General features: G+C 53.0%; 1 protein-coding gene across 1 annotated transcript; it reads left to right on the forward strand.

The window, feature by feature from the left end:
• The first annotated feature begins 25000 nt into the window (after positions 1-25000).
• Positions 25001-25933, forward strand: LOC148217418 (olfactory receptor 14J1-like). The gene has a single exon (XM_088158615.1). It carries the CDS (start codon positions 25001-25003, stop codon positions 25931-25933), a length of 933 nt encoding a protein of 310 aa, XP_088014741.1.
• The last annotated feature ends 355 nt before the right edge of the window (positions 25934-26288 follow it).

Here is a 26288-nt window from a genome sequence, read left to right on the forward strand (position 1 = left end):
CACTGCTTTGCAAAACCTTTGTTTTTCCTGCTGACACTGCTGGTCAGGCTGTGTCCCTGGAGATGCTCTTGATGGCTGCCCTCTTTTCCTGGGAATGCCCCTGGAGGAGGTGCAGGCCCAGATGATGGCACTGCAGGAGATGTGCCCTCAGCCCAGGGATGCTCAGCATGGGCTCCCCCAGCCCCTCGGGACCCCGCCGCTGGTCACAGCAGCCCCTGCCTGGCTCCTGCCTGCCCGCACCGTGGGCATCCATGGCTGCTCCTGGACATGGAGCTCAGCCAGTGCTGCTGCCGTGTGGGCTTTGCTGCTGGTACCACCCGGACACTGGCGTGACAGCTCCATCTCTCTTTATTGGGAGAGAAGAGCTGATTTTGGAGGATCTCAGTCGATGTTCAGTTGAGCTCGTTTCCTGGCAGAAATAGATGGCCAAACTTACCCTTATCACAATCAAACAGCGTGTTCCCTGACAGAAACCCTTTCCAATGCCCTTCTGGGAATCAGGAACACGTGTTGAGGTGCTGGCTTCATCTGTGGGAGCGATGTGGAGCGTGAGCCCGTGCTGTGCTCCACTGCTGAGCTGGCAGCTCGCTGGTCACGGCCAGGACGTTCTCTGTTTGCCCCAGAGCTGGGGCCTGCAGGCACCTTGGCACCCCTTGGCACAGGCTGTGCCACCCAACAAAGCCCAGGAGGCCGGGAGGAGAGCCCGGGGCCAGCGCAGCTGCTTGGGCAGTCGCTCCTTCCAGGGACCTGGGCCAAACCCATCCCTGAGCAGCCACTGCCAGCCCTGACCCTCCCTGGCCCGTGACAGCCCCCCCAGCCCACAGAATGGATCCCACAAGAGCAGTGCTCAGCCTGTGGGCTCAGCAGGGACACACCACTCACCCCCGGTATGGGAGCTGGGCTGGTGTGCAGCGAGCAACAAAGGAGCTGGGAAAGTGCTTTGCCCAAGGGGACACACTGTCAAAGAGCCTACCACCAGGAAAGAGATTGTCCCAGTGTTATAAATGACTTTCTATTTGTCCAATTTATCAAACAACTAGATTAAATGTAGTAGTACATTTTTAATAGTAACAACTATATAAATGAATACAATCAAAGTATTAGATACATGTATTTGAGTATATACAAAATTTGGCAGGAAGTAATATAGTATAATTGAGGTTTGTATAAAGCATAAGCAAAACTGACCAGGGTTATGGGGAGGGGCTCGTCCTTCCTCATGTACCAAACAATCATGGCCAAAAATCCCACTTATATACTATATACTAATACATATTAATACAGAATTTTCTTGGAAGCTCCTCCTACTTTCTATTCCTAAAATCTATGTCACTGTGTTGTGTTGCGCATGCTCTGCTGATAGTTAGGGGTCTCTCATCCTTTTGATTTCCAATGAAGGCTCTTGGTCTTCATCAATGACTGAGGTGTAACCTGCGGGTAGCTCAAGCACACTAAGCTTGGGGTTATGTAACTAAGCATATGTTCCCACTTTAAAACATTACTCAAGTTCCATGCCTGTAATCATCCCATTTTGGCCCATTCCAAGGTTGAAACTCTCTATTTCTAGATGCTGCTTATCAACCCTACATCCTTCCATGACTCCCTTCTAACATCTGGAGGATTCCATCAGCTTTGTCTCACTTATTTCCAGTTTTGCTTTGTAACAATTCTTTTCTATTGATATGAGTACAATTTTGTAATATAGTTACAATTTACTTAAGACAAAACACATTTATCACATTAATAATTTTTTCATATTATAAATAAAAATTACTTGGTTTTTTTATATTTTGGGTTTTAAGTCCCAGTTAGGAGATATCATGACATGGTTATTATGGGGTTGAGGAGTGGGTTGCCCAAACAGCCCGCAAGAGGCTCTTTCTTCTCAGTACCCAGACCTCCTAAGGAGACATTCAGCACCAAAATCACTTGAAAACTGCTTCTATCACCTCCTCTCTGAACTGAAAAGTAGAAAAACATTCCCTTGAGTAAAAGAAAGTCATGAGATGCACTTTGAAATTTTCCTCCTTAGCAGAATTTAAAACTGACTCCAAGCAGCTGCACAAGGCCTGGAGACTGGAAGACAATGGCAGGAAGACAAAGAGCTCCTGAGGGTTTTCTGTATTTTAATGATCCCCAGGGTGGATTTGGGGCTGAGTGCAGGACCCCCAGGCACTGAGAGAAGGTTGAAGAAGCTGCTCAAGGAGTCAGAAGCAAAACTCCAAGTCCCTTGGAGCATCACTGGCCCCACAGAGGGCAGGGACTGCCAAAGGCTCCCCAGGGAGTGGTGAGAGCAGATCCTTGAGGCCAGGATTGCAGGAGCCCGAGGCTGTGAGCAAGGAACTGCAATCCTGAGCAAGGCCTGGGCTGGGTGGAGGAAGCAGAAAGGCCAAGGCCTGAGCCCAGGCCTGGGCCAGCAGGGCCTGTCCCTCACAGGTGGCTCGGGGCTGTTCCTGGGGCACTGGGATGGGAGAGGCAGCAAGGACAAATGTCATCAAGCTGCAAGCCCTGCCAGCCTCCTGAGGGAGGGCCGAGGCAGAAGCAAAGTGCAGCCCCTGCCAGGAAAGTTCCTTCTGTGGGGCTGCAGAGGCCCTGCCCGAGCCCAGGGCACAAAGGCCTGGGTGCCTCTGGCCCTGCCAGCCCTGCCCAGCCCTTGGCCATCTCTCCTGCAGGCTGTGCCCCCTGTGCGTGCTGCTCCTGTGCCCTGGCCGGCTGCACACGCCCATCTCGCTGTCCCCCCCAGCATTTCTCAGCCCAGCATTGCTGTGCCCTCCCTGGGCTCCCTGCACCCAGCGCTGCCGGCTCCTGGCACACAGAGCCATGGCCTGGCCCAGCCTCACGCTGGGACACCTCGGGCACCAACATTCTGCCCTGGGAGGGACTGTTCTGTTTCCTCACCTCCAGGCTGAACCTTCCAGGCTGCACTTTGGGGAGGTTTCCTTCTCTTCCCACTCTCAAGCAAAGCTCCATCTCCTGTTGTTCACAAAGAGAGGAGGGTTGGTGGGAGATGTGGTGGTCAGAGGCTGTTTGGGGTACAGTGACCATGAAATATTTGAGATTTTAAATATTCTGTGAAACAAGGAGGGACATCAACAAAACTTCTGCCCTGGACTTACAGAGAGCAGACTTCGGCCTATTCTTGAAGCAGACTTGGAGAATACCAAATCAGGTATTGATTTTTTTTAAGGTAAACAGCACGAAAAAAATAAGGATTCTAGGAAGAATGGTCACACTTCGAAAAAGAAATCTTAAAGGAGCAGGAACAGCATGTCTTTTTGCACCAAAAAAGAGAGCAAGAGCAGAAAATTACTGGCCTGGCTGGGCATGGGGCTCTTTCCAGGAACTCAGGGAAAAAAGAGGCTGCATCACCTTTGGACAGAGGGGCAAAAAACTCAGGAAATGTTTAAGGATGTTTTTAGGTCGTGCAAAAAGTAAATTAGAGACGTGAAAGCTCAGTTAGGTCTTCACGTGGCTACTTCTGTGAGGGATAATAAAAATGTTCCCATAAATATATTAATGGCAAGAGGAGGGGTAAGGAGAACCTCCATTGTTTATTGGGGGGGATATGGGTTCCAAAGATGAGGAAAAAGCAGAGGTACATAACCCCTCCTTTGCCTCAGTTTTCAACAATAAGCCAGAATGTCCTCAGGACAAGTGTTCTCCTGAGCTGGTAGATGGGGACAGGGAGCAGAACAGACCCCTGGAATCCAGGGGGAAGCAGCTGGGGACCTGCTGAGCCACTCAGATGCTCACAGGTGTCTCTGGGACCAGATGGAATCCATCCCAGGGGGATGAGGGAGCTGCTGGATGAGCTGCCCAAGGTGCTCTCCATCATTTCTCATCAGTGCTGGCTCAGCAGGGAGGTGCCAGAGGACTGGAGGTGCCAATGTGAGCCCATCCCCAAGAAGGGCTGGAAGGAGGATGTGGGGAACTGCAGGCCTGTCAGCCTGACCTGGGTGCCTGGTGAGGTGATGGAACAGATCACCTTGAGTGCCATCCCAGGGCACCTCCAGGATGGCTGAGGGATCAGAGCCAGCCAGCGTGGATTTCAATATCTGCATTGATGATCTGGATGAGGGCATGGAGTGCAGCTTCAGGAAATGTGCAGATGGCACCAAGCTGGGTGTGAGTGTTGATGTGCTGGAGGGCAGGAGGGCTCTGCAGAGGGACCTGGACAGGCTGGATCCAGGGCCCAAATCCAACAAGGTGAGGTTTAACAAGACCAAGTGCTGGGTCCTGCACTTTGGCCACAACAACCCCTGCAGTGCTCCAGGCTGGGGACAGAGTGGCTGGACAGCAGCCAGGCAGAAAGGGACCTGGGGGCACTGATGGACAGCAGGCTGGACATGAGCCAGCAGTGTGCCCAGGTGGCCAAGAAGGCCAATGGCAGCTGGCCTGGATCAGGAATGGTGTGGCCAGCAGGAGCAGAGCTGCTGTGCCAGCACTGATCTGCCCCAGCTCTGCACACAGACATTGCTGCTGCAGCTCCAGAAAAGGGAAGAAAAGGGGCATCTCCAGTGAAAAGTTTTCTGTGAGATCTTTGCTCAGTAAAGCCTCGAGAGCACAAATCCCTATTAAAACAGTCTAGGGCCACAGCAGAGTTGGAGAGAACCAAAAAGAGAAATAGTACATATAGTGGCCTTTCATTGTGGAAAATATAAAAAAAACTACAACACAGAAAAAAAGAAAAAGACACAACCAAACCAAGAAGAACTAACAAAAATTATTTTTGTTACAAGTGATTTCCAGAAATTTGCCTGTTATTTAACGTTTCTGAAATCCTCCAGCCATCAGTCTCCACACTGCAGCCTTGAGCTCCTGGTTCCTCAGACTGTAGATGAGGGGGTTCAGGGTTGGAGGCACCACTGAGTACAGAACTGACAATACCACATCTAGGCATGGGGAGGAGGTGGAGGGGGGCTTCAGATTGGCATATGTGGCAGTGCTGAGAAACAGAGACACCACGGCCAGGTGAGGGAGGCAGGTGGAAAAGGCTTTGTGCCGTCCCTGCTCAGAGGGGATCCTCAGCACAGCCCTGAAGATCTGCACATAGGAGAAAACAATAAACACAAAGCATCCAGAAGCTAAACAGACACTAACAGCAAGGAGCCCAAGTTCCCTTAAGTTTGAGTGTGAGCAGGAGAGCTTGAGGATGTGTGGGATTTCACAGAAGAACTGGCCCAGGGCATTGCCATGGCACAGGGGCAGGGAAAATGTATTGGCCGTGTGCAGCAGAGCAGTGAGAAAGCCACTGGCCCAGGCAGCTGCTGCCATGTGGGCACAAGCTCTGCTGCCCAGGAGGGTCCCGTAGTGCAGGGGTTTGCAGATGGACACGTAGCGGTCGTAGCTCATGATGGTCAGGAGGGAAAACTCTGTGGAAATGAAAAAGGCAAAGAAAAATACCTGAGCAGCACATCCTGCAAAGGTGATGATTCTGGTGTCCCAGAGGGAATTGTGCATGGCTTTGGGGACAGTGGTGCAGATGGAGCCCAGGTCAGTGAGGGCCAGGTTGAGCAGGAAGAAGAACATGGGGGTGTGCAGGTGGTGGCCGCAGGCTACGGCGCTGATGATGAGGCCGTTGGCCAGGAGGGCAGCCAGGGAGATGGCCAGGAAGAGGCAGAAGTGCAGGAGCTGCAGCTGCCACGTGTCTGCCAATGGCAGCAGGAGGAAGTGGCTGATGGAGCTGCTGTTGGATATTTGCTGTGTCTTGGCATGGGGATCTGTAAAATAAATAATCCTAGAGTAGTTTAGTTTAGAGAGAACTTTAAATATCCCAGCCCATCTTGGTGGCACTTTCCCCCCACTGCCTGCCCAGGGCTCTGCTGCCTGGAGCTGTCCCTGCCAGCAGCTGCTTCCCTGTGCCCAGGGCTGGGCCCTGCCAGTGCTGCCAGAGCCCAGCCCAGCCCTGGGGGCTCAGCTCTGCCCTGCACACCCCTCCCAGCACAGGGCACTGCCCAGGGCCAGCTCTGCCTCTGCAGTCTGTGTTGGCAACGTCACAGCAACCCTGAGGAGAATGGAAAAATGACACTGATGCTGCCTGTAAGTGACCTTTTGCTGACTTCTGTCACTGACTGCTTTATTAAGGTCTGAGAAATAAATTTCTTATTTCTCTCTACCTGAACTGAGAGATAAATATCTATATGCAATTTCCCATCTAGGCAACCCAGAGCAGTAGACTAAAAAAGCAGAATTTTCCTTTTTATGCCGCTCCTGAATTGCTGTGCTCCCTGTATAATCTACTTGGAAATGTTCAGCAGTTATATGTTATGCTAGGATGAAGTCCTCAACATTGCAGCATCCTCAACACACATGGAGAACACTTCAAAGCCTTACCAGCTGTGTCCTTCCACCCAGACCTTGTCCCCCAGTGCTGGGAGCAGCTGCCAGGGCTGGCTGAGAGCTGTCCCTGGCAGGCAGCAGAGTCCCTGCCCCAGCACAGCGCCCTGGGCTGCAGGACCCTGCTCTGCACCACAGCTCTGGGCACCCCTGGCTGCTCTACACAAGAGATCATCAGAGAATGTACTCACACAGTCTGCAGGCATTGGGATGTTCCAGCTTTAGGAGATCACTGCAGGAGCTGCAGCTGCATTGTCCTGCAGCCAGAGGCTTCCTGTGTCAAGGGCTGGGAGTGATTCTGTCCCAGTCACTTCTGAGCATCTTCCCAGCCCTGAGTGATTGAAGCTCTCTGTGCCTCTGTGCTGTGCCCGGGGTGGCTACAGGCAGTGCCCCAGCCCTGCTGGGCTGGGAGAAGAGCTGCTCATGAAGAGAAATGTGTTTTTGAAGCTCTTCTTGGTTGCCAGGATTGCCTTCTGAGCCAGGAGCCCAGCCCAGCTCATCAGCACAGACACAGCACAAGGATTTTAATGACCCTCTCAGGAATTGGGGCTGAGTCTCTGAGCATCAGTCCCTGAGTGGGAGCTGAAGAAATCTCTCAAGAACTCCAAGTCACAATCAAACTCCAAAGTTTCCTAAAGTTTTAATGGGTCCCACTGAGCGACATGACTGAGAAAGTGTCACCAGGTTCCAGTTAGAGCAGGAAACTGGAGGCAGTGATGACAGGTAGGGATAAAGAGAAGCCAAGTCTTGGTGCCCTGGGGCACAGCAGGGTCTGTGCCACCAAGGGCTCCGAGGAGACACCTTGTCCTGAGCCACTGGGGCCTCCTGGCACAGCCCCAGCAAGGCTGGCCACTGTCACCCCTTGTCCTGCCCTCAGCACCCCCCCACATCCCAGTGGCCTCAGGGATCTGCTGGGACAAGTCCCTGGGGAGCCTTGGTCAGGAATGGCCCTGGGGGCTCCTTCATGCTCCCAGGGACTGCAGGTTTTTCAGAGGACTTTGGGTTTTGCTTTTGCCTTGCAATCTCTGAGAACTTTGTGCAATCATGGCCTCCAATTATCTGCTTTAATTAATCCCTTGAGAGCCTTTGTCAGTAGCAACACTTGATGGAGCTCAATAGTGCTTCAAGGTACTTCAGCTTTTTACGGTACTTTTCTTTTTCCTTTCTTCTCTGAGTCTCTGCAAAATTTTTGAGCAATCATGGCCTCCAATTCTCTCCTCCAAGGAGTCCATGAGGAGCCTGTGTTGGGAATGGACCTCAGTGGGACACCTTCATGCTTTGAGACACTTTGGGTTTTTCTTCTGACTTGGACTCCTGGAAAGGTTTGTGCAATCTCCTCTCAGGCCCTGAGGTTGAAGGGTTCAGCACCAAATGCACCACGAGGCTCCTTGGGATCAAGCAAGTCCTGACAAACCATGGCTCTGCCTTGATTTGCCTCTGGTCTGGCGCCATTCATTAGGAAGATTTTCATATCCAGTTATAGAGAAATATTTCCTAGAACTTCTAAGAAATACACATTCCTATTTTTAAGGGTGCATTTCATCGTTTCTCTCTTTAGAGCAGATATGATTGCAGCATTCTGTGATTGATATTGATCCAGGGTCTCTCCTCAGGAGGTCTGGCCTGCTCAGAGAAGCTGTGCCTTGATGTCTGACCCAGTGTGGACAACCTTGCTCCACATTCCCCAACCCCATCCTGTCTGTCCTCACTCACCTGGGACCTGCTTTGCTTGGAGAACTGGCTGCACTCAGGAAAAGAGATGGTTTTCCTTTTTGTTTTTTTTCAATCTAAAACTCATGAATTTCCTCATTGAAAACAGACACCTTCTATTACTGTGTGCCTGCTCAATGTGCCACCAAGCAGGTTCCCCTTTCCCAACTCAGAAACCTGCAAGGAATGTTTGAGACCTTTGGAGTCCCTTGGTTCCACAATGCCTTGCTGGTCACCATGCACTCTTGGTTCCATGAGGTTCTGCACTGTCACAATGGAGATTTGGGTCCATGGGGCCCCACGGTGTCACAGTGCTCTTTTGGGTTCCATGAGGCCTTGATCTGTCACAATGGACTTTTGGTTCATCGAGGTTCCATACTCTCAACAATGGTCTCTGTAGTTCCAGAGTGTCACAATGGACCCTCTGTTCCATGAGGCCCCACAGTGTCACCATGGTCTCCTTGGTTCCACAAGGCCTTGCAGTGTCACAATGGCTCACAGGTTCCATGAGGCCCCACTATGTCACAGTGGACCCTTGAGTTTCCTCAGTGTCACAATTGTTCCTTGGCTTCAGGTGTCTCACAATGGACTCTTGGTTCCATGGGGCCCCACAGTGTCACAGGGGCCTCCTTTTTCCTGTGGCACCCAGCACCAAACCCCACTGGCAGGGCCAAATGCCTGGGAAGAAGGAGGAGGGGACATTTGGAGTGATGGTTTTTGTCTCCCCAGGGCACAGTGACGTGGGCTGGGGCCCTGCTGTCCTGGAGATGGCTGAACACCGGCCTGCCCATGGAAGGGCTGAGAGACAACAACCTCTGTGCATGGAACTACAAGAGCAGAGAGCTCAGGCTGAAGGCTGGGTTTAACAGACTGTCACCAGCACAGGAACCATCAATGTGAGAGGAAAGATGTGTGCTCATGTCTTTACAAATCACTTGGTGGGTGAAGTTGAAGCAAAAATCCAAGGATTAAGAGTTTAGCTGAGGGATAGAAGCTATACATACAATGATTAGAGTAGAAGCAATGTAGAAAGTGGCGACTCCGTAGTCTAAGACAATAAATCACTTGCTTGGCTTTATTGTGTCAGGACGGGCTGTTGGGATATTGTTAAAGTGAAGGAACCATAACTGCACTTGGGCCCCGAAGCCAGCCAGAACCAGGTTGGGAGCTTGAACTATGGCCAAGGAGTGTGAGAGCCTGCCCACAAGACAAAGACGAAAAGTTGAAAGCGAGGAAGACTCCCTGACTTCATCATTAGGAGACCACTGACCCATTTCAAACACCCACCGACCCATCTGAAGGAAGGAACTGCACAAGTGTAAAAGGACTTTGAGCTCATTTTAATACAAAGTGGGGCTAAGTGAAGTTAGGTAATGCATATGTAGAGGCATGTTGGGTAATTATATGATTATGTAAGACTTTTGTGGATAAAAGAAGGCAAAAGTCTTGTGTACTTCACACATCCCTGTGGGAGATTCTTGGGCTACTGAAACGGCCAGAGAAGGCCCAGGCGATTTGGGTGACTCTTTAAAACTGCTGCCTGCTGCCTGCTGTGTTGAAAAGAGGTGAATACTTTGTCCCTTGATAAACAGATACCCTTCCCCGCAGTGATTTTGACTTTGGGATTCGGGTTGTGGGTGGGAATTCCTGGTTCTGGGGACGGTATTCCCTCTAACACTCGGTGTTCGGGTTTAACCAGTCCCTGCCACTGCTGTCATGGTGTAGTTTTAGATTTGGAATTGTGTATTTTAATACTGCCATCTTGTGACAAAAGTTACAATTGTAACAAACCGGTAATTCTGCCCTGGGTTTCCTGTGTTGTTGCTCGGGCTGTGTTGTTGGCTGCTCTGTACTTTGCTGATGGAAGTGGCTGCTGAAGCCTAAGCTGAAAGAGCCCGGCAGTTTAGGCAGCACTTTCTAGGGGGTTTTAGCTTGAGACAGGAGAGTTTTTGGATACAGAAGGGGACTGGACCATTTGAGGATGAAAGGACAGTGTAAGCCTGGCAAGACAAATTAAAGGAATTTCCCTCTTGCAGTGGTGTGTCTCTGACCCTTGGGAATTTAAGATATAAGGGGGTCATATTTGTGGACTGTCAGAGTTAGAATGTGGTGGTTTGAGCATATTTTAAATTGTGGCTAGAAGAATAGAAGGGATCCCCCTCCCTCAGTGATTTGGACTGGATCCATGGGAATTTGTGAATCCAGTCAACTATTGGATAGAAAAAGGAAAAGATCAGGTTCATCTGCAAGGAATATACAGAACCTCAGCAGGGAGATTGGTAGCTTTGGACTGGGAACAGCCTGCACAAGAGGGTCTGGTCATTCTAGAGAGAAGAGGAATAGCTTGTTTTTCCTGGTCTTTTCCTGGGGCTTCTAGAGGCTGGCACTCCATGTGGTTACTGATCCAGTATAGGACTTGTGAAAAACATTGGTATTGTTCCTCTGAGAGAAGGCAAGGACTCTGCCCTCAGTGCAAATCGAGGCATCCTAACCAAGCTGATTTTGAACCAAAGACTCTAAAGTTTGTGTGTGGAAAATCGTTGGATCCCAGGGACCTGGGGTTTTTCAGAATTCTGTACTTTCTGGCACTGCACCCCTGGAGAACACTGCTTTTGACCTGAGGCCTTGGAGAAGGCTTCTAATTTTGAGTGATGAAGTTAAAATCACGGGCATGTATTTAAATAGAAGTGTGTGCTTTCACACAGTGAAGGGTTTTAAATTTGAGGTTTTTATAATACAGTAATAGGTATGGGACAAGATGGAGGATTTTGGGTGGTGTCTCTTTCGCTTTTCATCTTCCTTCTTCTTCATGGTTTCAGGTGGGAGTTTCTGGTTGGACAGCTAGTGTCACACTGAGAGTCATGGGAAGTTAGATATTGGGTTAAAAGGATAAATAATATAGGTATTAATTCTATATAGGACTGTTTAGCTTTAGGAGACCTTGTAGCAGCTGGATCTGGCTCCATTTTGCTCACTTCTAGCAGGTGGCCAGAAGTGTTGCTGAACGCTCTGTATTTTTGATAAGATTTAATAAACAACCAAGCCCAAAGATGAGAAAATCTGTTTCCTTTGTATATTTTTTTAATCTTGGCTCTGAGTGAAGGCAGAAGAGACTGAGACAAACAACTTATTAAGTGGTGCAAAACTACCACCACTGTTACAGGTCTTGATTTTCATCTCTGTTCAGACTGCATTAGGAGGTGCTCAGGGTCAATATCAACTAGAGATTGTGAATATTAATCTAGAAACAGGAAAACAAAACTAAATAGGACAAAAACCACGCTGAATTTAAAAAAAATAAATCTAGTACATTCTCTTTGAATACAGTTCTGAAATCTGCATATTTGACCACAGAATAATTTCATTCATTAAAATGAAATTATTCCCAGAGCCTTGTCTTGTTAGTGTGTTTTGAAATATTAATGAGCCTTTGTCACTGAATTCCTGAACGGAAGAGCTGAAGACTGAACAACTCTCTGGAGAACTAAAATTCATCAGGGAACCTCCAAGTTGCTGAGGATCCATCCTCAGCAGAGCAGGAATGAACAGATTCCAGGGGTTTCCAGGCTGCTCAAGAGCTGTGAGCTCACGTGCAGGTTCAGGGGCTCCATGGGGACATCTGAGGGGTCTCTGGGCTCCTAAAGATCTGTTTGGTCACACTCAGTCACAGGGGATCCATGGGAACATCCATCTTTAATCTTCCTAAGGGTCGTGAGGTGACAGTCACAGGGCTCCACAGTGACAACAGAGGTGCCTCTGCCCTGCCAAGGAGCCAATTTGTCACAGGCAGTGGCAGGAGTGCAGTGGGGACATCCCTGTGCTCCTAAAGAACAGTGAGGTCACAGACACTCACAGGGGCTCCAGGGTGACACCCCAGGAGTGCCCAGGCTGCCAAAGAGCCGGGATGTCACAGACACTCACAGGGGCTCCAGGGTGACACCCCAGGAGTGCCCAGGCTGCCAAAGAGCCGGGATGTCACAGACACTCACAGGGGCTCCAGGGTGACACCCCAGGAGTGCCCAGGCTGCCAAAGAGCCGGGATGTCACAGACACTCACAGGGGTTCCAGGGTGACACCCCAGGAGTCCCCAGGCTGCCAAAGGGCCGGGATGTCACAGACACTCACAGGGGTTCCTGTCATGGGCACAGTGGGAGCTTCACACAAAGTTCATTAGAGAAGCTCCTGTTGGGTCACGAGGTGCAGAAAGGACCCCCAACACCCCAATTACACCCCCAAGCTCCCCCAAACCAGGACCCCCAGGCTTTCTAAACTTCTTCTGTGAGAGGAGCCTGGGAATGCCTGGATCCAATCCCAGCCCCAGACTTTGTCAAGGATTTTTGTGTAAAGGATTATACAGGTGGAATTGAATCTTTGTACAACTTTGTCCCTCAATATTAAGGCTGGCAAACCAGAAGTATTTATATACTTACAGATATGATTGATTATGATCATGAATAGACAAAAAGGTCTGAATCAGAATTATTTACTCCACGGTATAGGAGCTGTAATATCTATTTTAATATAGTGCTCTAGAAAGTGATTTTGAAGTAATTGTATTAAAGCAGAAAAAAAAAAAAAAGACATTGCTGTTCTTCAGCCAATGACAGGATGTGTCCCTAAGCCTGGGGCTTGGTCTTCCTTGTGGTGAGGGGCATCAAGGAAGGCACCAGTGTGATGGAGACTGTGATGGGCTGGGCACTCCCTGGGGAGAAGAGGGGGCAGTTGTGAAGTCAAAGGCAGGTGGGGGGAGAACTGTTCAGAGAAGGGCTGAGCTGCAGCTTGAGCAAGGTGAAAAATGTCATTTGGGGTCATCCCAGATGGATTTCAATTCAGAAGGTATGGAAAAAGTTTAATTTTGGGGGGGTGTCATGTTTTCCCCTGCAGGTGTACGCTCTGCAAACTTGAGCTGCATTGCAGAAATGCTCAAGCAAGTCTCTGCTGCAGGTCACACCATTTCTCCTTTGGCTGATTCCGGCCCGGTGCTGAGCTGCAGCTGAGCCCTGGCAGAGCCCAGAGCAGCCTCAGCATCCACAGAGCCCGGCTGCAAGGAGAGAAACCAGAAACCGCCCGTCAGCTGAAGGCTCCTGTCCCCCTTGTCCCAGCTCCCGCCGTGCCCAGGCCGTGCTGGCCGTGCCCAGAGCGGTGCCCAAAGCTGCCCATCATTGCTGCCTTGGGCACAGAGCAGGAGGGCAGGGCTGTGCCCAGCCTGCAGCCAGCCATGGCACATCCAGCCCCTCAGCAGCTGCCACAGCAGGATGCTCCTGTGCTCGCTGCCATCTCCCAAAAGCTCTTATCTCACCCTGCCAAGGAGACGGGGACCCGCCTCACGCCATCGCTGCCCGAAGAAAAGCTGGTCCCAAACGATGTCCTCAGCCTCCTCCAAGGACACGGCCCATCCACGCTGCAGCTGGGCCCAAGCACTTCCTGATCCACACTGGACACCACCTAGAACGCTTCCTTTAGAGAAACAAATGACAAATGAATGAAAATAGATTACAGACAAAAAGGGGAGACACGAGAAAAGGTAAAAAATCTTATCTCTGTCAAGGGCTGGAGGAAGGCCCAACCTCTACATGCCAGGGAAAAACTCATGCAGGGGTGAGGGAAGCCCATGGTTTTTCCCTTTCCCCCTGCACTGCCCCCAAAAGTAATGGTGATCTCAAAGCAAACAAGGGCAGTGGAGCAGCCCAAGCCCTTCCTTGCCTGCAAAGCAAAGCAGCCATGCACAGTTCTGCAGTCCCACCTCTGCTCCTGCCATGGGCTTTGTTTGTGTCAGGCTGGCAGCCCCAGCCCCAGCCCCAGCCCAGGGCACGGTGGGTGCTGGGGGCTGTTGGCAGGGCCAGGAGCCAACTCCCATTTCGTACCCAGCCCAGCCCATCCCCCCAGCCCTGCCAAAAAGCAGCTTGGCAGCCGACGGAAGAATCCGTTTTATCCTCCCCAGCAAAGGGGGAACCTTTGGTTCCCAGCCAAGCTGTGCAATGCCCAAATCTGGGAGCATCCCCCTGGCTCTGGACTCATCTGCAAATTTGCCGTAGCCTGGCTTTGAAGATGGTGCCAAAATCCAAGTCCATCATCTTCAGCTTGCCAGTGGCCAGGTGGAGGAAGAGGCTGTCATCCTTGATGTCTTCCTTGCTGTCCCCAGCAGCAGCAGCCCCACCTGGTACAGCTGCTCCAGGGGCTCCTTCTCCTTCCCTGGGGGTGAGACCAGGCTGTCAGTGTTCTGCCCAGGGCCCCAGCTGCCAGTGAACCAGGACAAGCCAAACCAGCTCAGATGGGGGCCACCAGTGCTGGGCAGAGCAGCTCAGCTCCAGCACAAGGGCTGTGTGTTCCCATCTGATGACCCCTGCGCAGTGACACAGGCAGGACAAAAACGTCTGGGGTTCTTTGCTTCTGATTGCCAGGGCATCTGTGGAGCTGTAACTTACCAGGGCCCTGCATCAAAGCGTGCCTGTGGCCCTCTCCCTTCTTCTATGGCAGATGAATATTCTGATCCAAGGATCACTGATCAGATCTTCTAATGAGGGCCTTTCCGTGTCGAGCATGGATAAACACCTCCTGATCAGACCTTGGCACTGTGGGGAGAGAAACCAGGAACTGCTGGTCAGTTGGAGAAGTCTCCAGTCCGCTTTGCCCCACTCTTCCCATGCCCAGGCCATGCTGCATGTGCTCAGAGCTGGGCCTAAACCTTCCCATCAGTTCTTTGTTTTGGAGGAGAGCAGGACATGTGCCACCCCCTCAGCAGCTGCCAGAGCAGGATGCTCACGAGCCTGCTGCTGTCTCCCAGCACTGGTTTTCCCCCTGTGCCCAGAGATGAGGATCCACCCTGAGAGAGCCATTGTGGCAGTGAGAGCTGATGGTCCCAGCTGATGTTCTGGCCCCTCCTGAAAGGGTGCTCCCCACAGACCATCTGGTGCAGCAGGATGCCCAGGGACCAGATGGTAGCTGGCTTGCCATAGTACCAGCCAAAGTGAGTCCATTCCGGGGGGCTGTAGGACAGTGTTCCTATGGAATACAGATGGAGTTCATCGGGGGATGCTGCTGCTCCCAGAGCCTGGCCCCAGCATCCCTGGGCATGTGGGGGCTGCCCCAGTGGCACAGGGTGTGACCCGCTGTCCTCTGGGCAGCACCTGGGACTTGTGGACAAACATGGGGTTGGAAAAGAAGCCACTGGTGTTGGAAGAGGACAGCGGAAGCCCTGGCAAGGCCTGACCATAACAAGGTAAAACCCACTCAATGGAGGGGAAAATCCATGCTTTCATCCTTCCTGCCTGCATGGCCGTGAGGCCACGGCAAACAAGGCGAGCTCAGCAGTCCAAGCCCTTTCTCACCTGCACACCAAACCGGCTGGTGTGCAGGTTCTGGCCCCCCTCTCTGCTACTCCCCACCCATGGGTGTTTCTGTCAGGCTGGCTGCCCAGCCCCAGTCCTGGGCAGAGTGGCTGGCAAAGGCTGCCAGCAAGGCTGGAGGCCGGCCCCCCACTCACCCCTGCTCAAAACAACTCAATTGAAGGCTCAGTGTCATGACTGGCAGCAAAAGGGAGAATCCCCACTGCCACACCAGGCTGGGCCCTGAGATGTTGGGCCAGGAGATGCTGGGACTGGGAGCACAGCCCTGCGTGGGCTCACCTGCAAAGTGAGTGTAGGCTGTGTCCTGCAGGCAGGTGCCACAGCCAAAGTCCATCAGTTTTGCCTGCCCGGTGGCCAGGTCAGCCAGGACATTCTGTGGTTTGATATCCCTGTGCAGGACCCCGCAGCTGGTGCAGTGCCACACGGCCTCCAGCACCTGCTGGAACAGCTCCTGCATCACCTCCTCGGACAGGAGCCCCCGTGTCCGAATGAAATGCTGCAGGTCCTGACACTGCTCCGGGTGCTCCAGCACCATCACGATGTTGTTGGGGAGCTCAAGCCACTCCAGTAGCTGGATGACACCAGGGAAGCCGGTGGACACCTTGTCCAGCAGCACGATCTCCAGAGGTGCCCTGGTGCCGTCGGGCTGCTGGAGGACCACGATGCCGTCAGCGGGGCTGATGCTGTGCCAGGGGTCAGGAAGCCCTCATGCAGCCCGGGGCGCTCAGCTGGCACCACGCCCGCTCTCTCTCGAGGGTCCTGGAGGCTTCCACTCTGCTGGCCCTCGGCTCATCCCGTCCCGGCACGTCCCGGCTTCTCCCGCTGGCCTCGCTCACTCACCAGCTCGCCCCAGTGCTGGACGCGATTCCGTGGCACCCTTTTGATGGCCACCTGCAAGCCAAGGGCAGCAGCGGGCTGAGCTCCCCGCCCACCCTGACGAGCCCCATCCTCCTTCTCCTGCGCCCTCCTCCTCCTCCTCCTCCTCCTGTGCCCCCGCCGGCCCCGCCGCTCCCCGGGCGCCGTCCGAGAGCCGCGTCGCCGCCCAGACGCTGCCGAAGCCCCAGCAGCGAACCCAGCCGGTTCTGCTCCTTCAGTCCCTGCTGCGCCTTCCCTGCCGGCGAGACGCGGCTGTCAGCGCTCGGCCCGGGGCCAGGAACGGCCCCCGAGCGCCCCTCAGCCGCCCGGGCCGGGAGGCCCCAGGCGTTCGCTCTGTGGAGCGGGACAGCGGCGGAGCTCAGGCCGGGGCAGCCGCAGCGGAGGCGGCGGGAGCGGCAGTGCCCTGTGTGTCCTCCGCGGGCCCCGGGAGGAGCCGGGGCCGGGGCCGGGCCGGGCCAGGCGGAGCCAGAGGGAGGCGATGCCGCCCCAGCCCCAGACACTGATGCCCGCCCAGCAGCGGCACCGCCAGTACGGGCAGAGCCGGGCGGAGGCGAGACCGCGGCGGGACGGCCGGGACGGGGACGGGGACGGGGCCGGGGCAGCCCCGCCTGGGGCCAGGAGCATGGCCCGGCCCGGAATAAGAAGAGGGACGCCGGGGAGGTGGGAGGTGGCAGGGGTAGAGCAGAAACAAAAAGCGGGAGAGGATGTGGGACAGCGGGAAAGGGAGATGAGGAACAAGAGAAGGGACGCAGAGGCTCTCTGGAATCGCTGCTCTTCTGCCGCTGCCAAAGGGCCAGGAGCGTTTATCCACGTATCCGTGTGTCCATTCCCCATGTGTTTCTTCCCCGTGTGTTCGTTCCCCGTGTGTCCTTTCCCAGTTCTGCCCCTCGTGCCCCACAGCCGAGCCCCGCTCCCCTAGGGGCAGCACGGGCCTCTCCGCTTCTTCCTCTCACACTCACGCCAAAAACACCGTCTTGTGTAGCTTCTTCCTCACTAGATTCGCTCTTCTATTTCTGGCAATCTTGCAACTTGTCCCTCGTGCTCGCATGCCCCGGGCGCTATCCCGCCCGCTCGCCCCGCGCTGCAGTCTGTTCCTCACAAGCAAGCAAAGCGCTGTCCGCACTTTCCCCTGGAGCAGAGCAAAGTGCCGAAGGAGGAGCCTGCCAGCGCCAGGCAGAGCCAGCCCCGTGGGAGGGCAGAGCAGCACATGAGGAGCGAGACATGCAGCCCTTGCGGGGCAGCGCTGCTCTCCGGCCGCTCGGGGTGGGCAGCGGCTGTTCCTATTTTCTTGTTCAGTTCCGGGTGAAAATTGGAGACTGCCGAAAGGAGGATTAAAATAAAAGGATCAAACTGCTATTTTTGCCCAGTTAGGATGCCAGTCTGATATAGCAGCTCAGCTTTCAGCTGCCTGCCTCCTCCCTGCCAAACCAGCCCTTTCAGCCTGGAGCAAAGGCCCTCTCTGCAAAGAAACTGCTGGCTACTTTATTTGTCCTGCTGTTCATCGACACAGCTAGAAAAGCAAACTAGTTTGGATCCTGAACCTGTCAAAACAGTTGAACTTTGCCATATTAAGTCAAGACACAGAGCCTTGACTCCTGCACAATATCCTAGGAATCACCTTTGTTGCTGCTGTGTATTGTCACTGCTGAGGGTGAAATACTGTGAGAGCACATGCCCTGTCTCTAGATCCCATAGCCGACCAAAGCACTATGCTCTAAAATCTTGCATTTGCAGGTTTTTGGTGTCTCCAGCATTGCTTTCAAAGCCAAAGAGGGAAAAGGCAAACTGTGTGTAGCTAATGATACTGTAGAGTGCATGAAACTTGCTAAGTCCTAGGTGTTCAAGATAAGATCAGTTTGGAATGACTGTGATGTAGAACCAGTGCAACACAGAAAAAGGAAGCATATAAGGAAAGGAATTAATAGTATATGTGAACATCTTGGGTTGTTTCTTTCCATTTTCATTTCACTTCTGGAAAGCTCTTCTTCTTCTCGAGAATCTTCTCCACAGAGATGTTTTCTCTTTCCAAGAACCTTTCCTGGAGAACGAGCTGCAGCTCCTGTCACAAGATGTTCCACCAACTGCAGCTTCTCTTGGCTTTCCACACTGTGAGTGCAGCACGATTTTGGCAGCAAAGCAGGAAAAATGTTTAGAGAACTTAACAACTTGTCCTTTCTTTTCCTTGTGGGCTGGGGAGTTGTGCCATGGGTAAGGTTTTCATTGTTACTCTTCTAACCTAAGAAAACAGGAGGTGGTACCAGGAATTGTTAGGGAATGCAACCCTGACTGAATGCAGGGAAAGGATCTCCAGAGCCTGCAGCCAGAAGGGGAGAGTTGTGTGATAATCATTCCAACACCCCCATCGACATCTTGACAGTGATCTAGAACATGAAAATGGGCTGACAGAGGGAGTTGGTTTCTGTGTTCAGTTTAGGTGATTTTACATCTCTTGCACTGGTGTAAATCAAGAGTACCATCAGTTCATGATAAGCACCAGAACAAGCTGGACCTCTCTGAGGAGATGACTGAAAGAACCTGAAAAGGAGAAATGCAGGGAATGAACTTTGTCTGTAAGAGCGGTAATTGTTTTTCCTAAAAATTTCCAATTTGTTCCCTCTGCTTTTGTCCTTTATAGCAAGGCTACTTGCATCCCAGATTCCCCATGAGAAGCCTGAGCTTGTGGAAGTGCCTGAAAGATGCCGTGTTCCTCTGCAGGGACACTCAGGCTGAAAGAGGAGCCTGAGGCCTGTGTGGGGAAGCCTCCTGGGAGCTGGAATTTGTGCCGTGCTGGGAGAGGAGGAGCAGGGGGAGAAGGCTGGGCGCTGTGTGGCAGGAGCAGGAGGTTTGGGCTCAGGACATTCCGCCTGCGCCGCTGCCCCGCAATGGGCGGCCGTGCCCGGGGCTCTGGGCCTGGCCCCGCGTGCGCTGAGCTCCCGACACTGCGGGAGCTGCCCGGGCTGGGCTCAGGATCCCGCTGGGGCTGGGCAGCAGCCTGGGCTCCCACTGGCATCAGCAGCAGCTGGAAATACCTCTGGGCATCTCCATTTCCTGCTGCTGGGAAGAAGGAACAGTGAAGCGAGTCAAGAAGTTCTGGTTTCTGTTTCCCTGGTGGATTTTTAAATTTAATTCCACACCACAGAGACAATTTCTGTGATGGCCTCTGTTAGTTCAACAGTGCCAGCAACAGGGCTGTGTTTGGGCACTGCAAACGTGGCCTGTGTGGCTTTAATTCCCCTTGACTGAGTGCTCAGGGGCTGGTAGGCATTCCGGTATCTGCTGATATTTATGCTTGGAACAAAAATCCTGACTTCACTGTCATGAAAGCACTGTGGATAGCATGAATTAAAAGAGGCACTTTCAGTTTTATGGATTAAATTCAAGTGGCAAGCAGAAGAGGGGCAAGAGCAGGCATGATGTACAATTCTCAAGGCAAAGGCAACGACAGCCTCCTGCTGTCAGCTCAGGGTGAGTAAAAGAGGGCTGAAAGCAGCGCTGGGACCCGACCCTTTCTTTCTCTGCAGGCTGGGTCAGGGCAGCACAGGCGGGCCCTGAGGAATCAGGGCTGGGTGTGGGTGATTGTTGCTGTACTCCAGAATTGCCCTGGACAAAGGCCTTGGAAGCCGAGGCAGGAGCAGGTGGGAAGGGGCCGGCGCTGCTGCTGCTCCTGCCCGGGAGCCCCGGCTGGGCCGGGCCGGCGCCCACTGCGCTGCGGCTGCTGCTGCTGCCAGAGCCGGGCGGGACTCGGGGACAGGGAATGGACACGGGGGGACAGCAAAGGCCTTGGGGGCTGCAGGGATGTTGGTGCTGGGGCAGCGCCAGCACAGAGCTTCAGCCTGCAATGAACCCCGAGGGAAACGCTGGGGAAAGGCTCCATTTCAGCCTTTCTTTACTCATTGCTGTGAAAGGACCGAAATAAAAGGGGAACAAGCAGGGCCTGACCCCTTCTCCTTTGGGAGGAGCCATGAGGGGCTGTGAGGGGCCATGAGGGGCTGTGAGGAGTCTTGAGGGGCTGTGAGGGGCTGTGAGGGGCAGTCATGGGCAGGGAGGGGCCATAAGTGTCTCTGAGCGGCCGTGGAATGTCAGGCTCCAAATGAACCCAAGGGCTCATTGTGACAATCCGGAACCAAGGAGATCATTGTTGGCAGTACAGAATCTCGTGGAACCAAGGGGCCATTGTTGCACAGAAAGGCCTTGTGGAACCAAAGAGACCATGGTGACACTACAGAACCTCATGGAACTACGGGTCCATTGTTACACAGCAGGGCCACAGAACCAAGGAGTCCATTGTGACACTACACAACCTCATGGAACAAAAGGTCCACTGTGACACTGCAGAACCAAGGAGACTGTTGTTGGCAGTACGAAAGCTCATGGAACCAAAAGTCATTGTGACATTGTGGGGCCTCATGGAACCACGGAGACCATTATGACACTTCAGGACCCATTGGAACCAAGGGGCCATTGTGACACTGCAGGGCCTTGTATAACCAAGGGGTCATTGGAGCACAGCATGGCCTCATGGAATCAAGGAGATCATAGTGACACTGTGGGACTCCATGGGACCATGGGGACATTCTGAATCTGTGGAACCAAGGATACCATTGTTACACTATGGAGTATCGTGGAACCAAGGAGGCCATTGTGAACAGGCAGGGGAACCTGCTGAGTCTATTATGAACTTCAAGGCCTTGTGACACCAAAAGGCCATTGTGGAACTGCAGGGCCTGGTGGAAACAATGAGACCATTGTGACATTGCAGGGCCTCATAGAACCATAGGACTGTTGTGACATTGCGGGGCCTCATGGAAGCAATGAGACCATTCTGGCACTCTGAGTCCCCATGAAACCAAGGGGTCCTTGAGACACCACTGGGCCTTGTAGAACCAAGGCAACCACTGTGACACTGCAAGGTCTCATGAGAGCAAGGGGCCATTGTGACACTATGGGTCCCCATGAAAGAAAGGAACCGGTCTGACACAGTCAGGCCTTGTAGAACCAAAGGGCCATGATGATCCTGGGGAGCCCAATAGAACCAAGAGGCCATTCTGGCATTGCAAGATCTATGGAATCATGGAGACCACTGTGACACTCTGCAGCCTCATGGAACCAAGGTGCCATTGTGTCAGTGTGCAGTCCCATGGAACCAAGGAGACCCTTCTGACACTGCAAGGCCTCATGGAAGCAAGGGGCCATTGTGCCACTGTGGAGCCAAGGAGAACATTGTGATATTGCTGGGCCTTGTGGAAACAAAGATCTGTTGTGATACTGTGGGGCTTCATGGAACCAAGAGACAATTTTGATGCTGCAGGTCCCCAAGGATCAAGGAACAAGGAACAGATCTGGTTGGCTTGGCCTCCTGGGGGCCACCTGTCTGCTCCAGCTGACCTTGGCATGTTGAGAGTTGCTTCTCATCTGCCCCTGAAACCTGGAGTTCTCTGCTTTATTTGCTGGAGGAAAGAATTGTCCTTCTTCAGGGGTTCATGGCTGAAACTGGGATTCTACCTCCAAATTTGATTATATCCAAGGATTGTTGCCATATGAAACTTGCCAGGACAGACAGCTCTGGCTGGCCTTAGCCTCTTGGAGGCCACCTTGCATCTGCCTTGAAAATACTGGGGGGCCGTCTTTTTCTTGCCATAAAAAAAAAAAACAACATATTCATCCATTTCATCCATGGCCAAATTGGAAATCTGCCTCCAAAATTCCATATATTCAAGGATAGCTCCCAGACAAAAGCTGCCAGGATGCTCTAGGTTCCCTTGGTTTCCTCAGGGCCAGCTCTCATCTGCCTTTGAAACACTGGGGCTCCCTACTTTCCTTTCTAGGAAACATACCAGTCCTTCTTGTCCAGATGCCCATGGACAAAACTGGAATTTGGCCTCCCAAATTCCGTCTATGCATGGATTGCTCCAAGACAAAAGCTGCCAAGACAAAATGGTCTGGCTGGCCTTGGCCTCATTAAGGCTGCCTCTAATCAGCCTTTGAAACACTGGGGCGCTCCCCTTTCCTTCCCATGAACAAGAATTGTCATTCTGGTCCAGGCATCCACAGCTGAAATGGAATTCCACCTTCAGAACTCCACAAATATCCAAGGGTTGCTTTCAGACAAAAGCTGCAAGGACAGACAGGTCTGGCTTGCCTTGGCCTCTGGGAGTTCCTCTCATCTGCCCTCAAAAGCTGGGGTTCTGTGGGTTCAGTCCTATAGAAAAGAACTGTCCTTCTTGTCCAGGTACCCATGAACTCAAGCACATGAGCACTATATAGGGACAAAAGAGATCTGTGCTCAGTGGGGTGGAGACTGAGAACAGCAGAGGAGAGGCCTGGGAGGGATTGAAGGTGGTTTTAGAGATGGTGGATCCTTTTGATATAGTAGAGAACAGATGGAGAAAGAAAGAAAAAATGTAAAGGGCAGCAGGGCAGGCCCAGACTGCACCCAAGGAGAAAGGAATTTCTGTCCCAAGGCACAGTTGTGGTGCAACACGACCTGCAGAAGGAGTCTGGAGCAGCCCAAGACTTTGTGTGTCCAGGCAGAGGCAGGAAGGAGGCAGAGCTGTCAGCAAAGGAAGGGGCCAGCGAGGTGGGGCAGCCGGGGGATGACGACAGCCTGCAGGGACAGAGGCGCAGGGCATGGACACCGTAGGACAGCCTGGGCTGCAGAGGGCACAGGGATGGGCAGCAGCTGAAAGGCCCTGACACAGCCAACTCCTGCAGCACTTGGGCCATGCAGGCTGGCCCTGGGCCTGAGGCCAGCAGGGGACAAGTGAGCCTTGCTGTGCTGGGGCCTCATTGCCTCCTTGTCCCTGCTCAGCAGCCTGGCAGGGGCCGCCCCATGGTGCTGCCCTTGGCATTGCACATGGCCAGAGCCCAGTGGGCCGGGAAGAGCCCTGAGCAATGAGGGAGGGACAGGATCTGCCTTGCCAGGGGCTGGGGCTCAGCCCTTGTTCCTTTCCATTCGTGAAAGACATCTAGGTATGCTCAGTATCAGAGACATATTTCCCTTCTTTGTCCCCACCTGTGATCACTGCCTCTAGCTCTAACTGGAAGCTGGGGACACTTTCTGAGTTGTGTCCCTCAGTGGGACTCATTAAAACCTCAAGAAACTTTCAAGTTTAAATCTGACTTTGAGTTTTTGAGAAGTTTCTTCAGCTCCCTCTCAGGGACTGATGTCCAGGGACTCAGCACCAAAGCCCTGAGAGGGTCATTAAAGTCCTTGTGCTGTGTCTGTGCTGATGAGCTGGGCTGGGCTCTTGGCACAGAGGCAGCTCCTGGCAACCACGAAGAGCTTCAAAAAGACATTTCTGCTGAGGAGCAGCTCCTCTCCCAGCCCAGCAGGGCTGAGGGCAATGCCTGCAGGCACTGAGGGGACAGGAGCCAGGCACAGACAGGCTAAAGGCAATCAGGACTGGGAAGATATTGAGCTGAGACTGCACTCAGGGAAACATCTTCACAGCCCTGGACATGGTGAGTGTGTGGGTGCAGGGCAATGTCCCCTGTGCTCCTGGAGGGATCTCCTGGAGCCAGCACAGCCCACAGCCTGGGGGATGTGTCAGGAGGACTCTCCCAGTTTCTCTGAGACAGAGGAGGAGGAGGAAGATGAGGATGTGCTGCAGAGCGGGGCTGCCCTGGGCACCGTCAGAGGGACAGGGCAGGACGGCTCCTGCTGCCAGGGATGGCTGCAGGGGCTGAAGCTGGGGCTGCATCCAGGGCTGCCCAGGGCTGTCCTGCAGAGCAGCTCCTGCAGCCCTCAGGGCTCTTGGCCAGCCCAGGCCATGTGCCACCAGCCAGGGGCACCTCTCAGCCTGCCTGGCAGCTCCCCATGGACTGTGGGGAGAAGTTGGAGGTGCAAGGAGCCACCCCCATCAGGGCAGATTCCTCCTGCTGTGGAGATGGTGCTGCATGGCCAGGGCTGCTCTCAGCTTTCTCCTCAAGGCAAGGCAAAGGGGCTGTCAGCTGTGTCTGTGTCACTGACACTCCTGCACTGTCCCACTGGCCATCAGCACATCTGCCTCTCATCTCCCTCACAAAGTGCCTCCTCACCCTCCTGTGCCTACAGACAGCAGCAGCAGCACCTTGGCTTGCAGCATCTCAGTTTGTGTGAGCTGCCCTTAAGGCCCTGCTGGCAGGGAGATGGCCCTGGGCAGTGCCCTGTGCTGGCAGGGGTGTGCAGGGCAGAGCTGAGCCCCCAGGGCTGGGCTGGGATCTGGGAGCACTGGCAGGGACAAGGCTTGGATAGAGAGAAAGAGCTCCCAGTAGGCACAACTGCAGGCAGCACAGAGCCAGAGTAAACCCTTGGTGTCTCTCCCTGTCCAATTGCATAGGGAAAGAGAGAAGGGTATAGAGAAGCTTTCTTTGAAACTGGTGCCTTAAGAAAGTCCACTATATTTTTCAAGCATGTTTTGGTTCAGCCATCCTGAAATAGAGGGAGGTGTAATGAAAAAGGCACATGTGTGTGACCAGCAGGTCTGACAGCACTGGGGCACACGCAGCCCTACTTTCCCTCTGGGCTCCCCAAGTGTTCAGGGTGAGAGCAATGCTGCAAGAAGATTTCTCCCCCTTTGAAGAAATCAAAACCCCAAGCTCATAGATAAAAAAAAGGTGACTGAAATTTAGGCCAAGAAAGAGAAATTCCTTTAAGTAAATGTGTAATAAAATAGCATAGGATTGACTCAAGGAAACCTATCCAGGATTGTTAATGTCTTCTTTGAACAGTCCCCGATGGTGAGAATGAAAAAATGTCCAACAGCAGCTCCATCAGCCACTTCCTCCTGCTGCCATTGGCAGACACGCGGCAGCTGCAGCTCCTGCACTTCTGCCTCTTCCTGGCCATCTCCCTGGCTGCCCTCCTGGCCAACGGCCTCATCATCAGCGCCGTAGCCTGCGGCCACCACCTGCACACCCCCATGTTCTTCTTCCTGCTCAACCTGGCCCTCACTGACCTGGGCTCCATCTGCACCACTGTCCCCAAAGCCATGCACAATTCCCTCTGGGACACCAGAATCATCACCTATGAAGGATGTGCTGCACAGATCTTTTTCTTTGTCTTTTTCATTTCCACAGAGGTTTCCCTCCTGACCATCATGAGCTACGACCGCTACGTGTCCATCTGCAAACCCCTGCACTACGGGACCCTCCTGGGCAGCAGAGCTTGTGCCCACATGGCAGCAGCTGCCTGGGCCAGTGGCTTTCTCACTGCTCTGCTGCACACGGCCAATACATTTTCCCTGCCCCTGTGCCATGGCAATGCCCTGGGCCAGTTCTTCTGTGAAATCCCACACATCCTCAAGCTCTCCTGCTCAAAATCCTATCCCAGGGAACTTGGGGTTTCTGTTTTCACTACCTTCTTAGCACTTGGTTGTTTTGTGTTCATTGTTTTCTCCTATGTGCAGATCTTCAGGGCTGTGCTGAGGATCCCCTCTGAGCAGGGACGGCACAAAGCCTTTTCCACCTGCCTCCCTCACCTGGCCGTGGTCTCCCTGTTCCTCAGCACTGGCTTTTTTACCTACCTGAAGCCCCGCTCCATGTCTTCCCCATCCCTGGATCTGGCCCTGTCAGTTCTGTACTCAGTGGTGCCTCCAGCCCTGAACCCCCTCATCTACAGCCTGCGGAACCGGGAGCTCAAGGCTGCAGTGTGGACACTGATCACTGGACGATTTCAGAAAAAGTAAACTGCTGGCCAATTGCTGCAAATCATTTGTAATATAAGAAATCCTAGATTGTAGCTGTTGGTTTGGATGTTGGTTTGTTCTTTTATTTCCTTTGTTTTAGTTTTTTAACATTGCCCACTAAGTAATGTAATTTTTTGTGTTTTTCTTTTTTCGTTTCTGTTCACCTTTACTATGACACACAGACTGTGTCAATGAGGAGCTGTGCTCTCAATAGCTTCAAAGGAAATAAAGGATCTCACCACAGAGTTTTTACCAGAAATTCCCTTTTGTTCCCTTCTCTGGACCTGCAGCAGCAATGTCTGTGTGCAGAGCTGGGGCAGATCACTGCTGACACAGCAGCTGTGCCCAGCAGCAG

The sequence above is a fragment of the Sturnus vulgaris genome, unplaced genomic scaffold (assembly GCF_052056855.1).
Source record: "Sturnus vulgaris isolate bStuVul1 unplaced genomic scaffold, bStuVul1.hap1 Scaffold_84, whole genome shotgun sequence".
Taxonomy (NCBI): Eukaryota; Metazoa; Chordata; class Aves; order Passeriformes; family Sturnidae; genus Sturnus; species Sturnus vulgaris.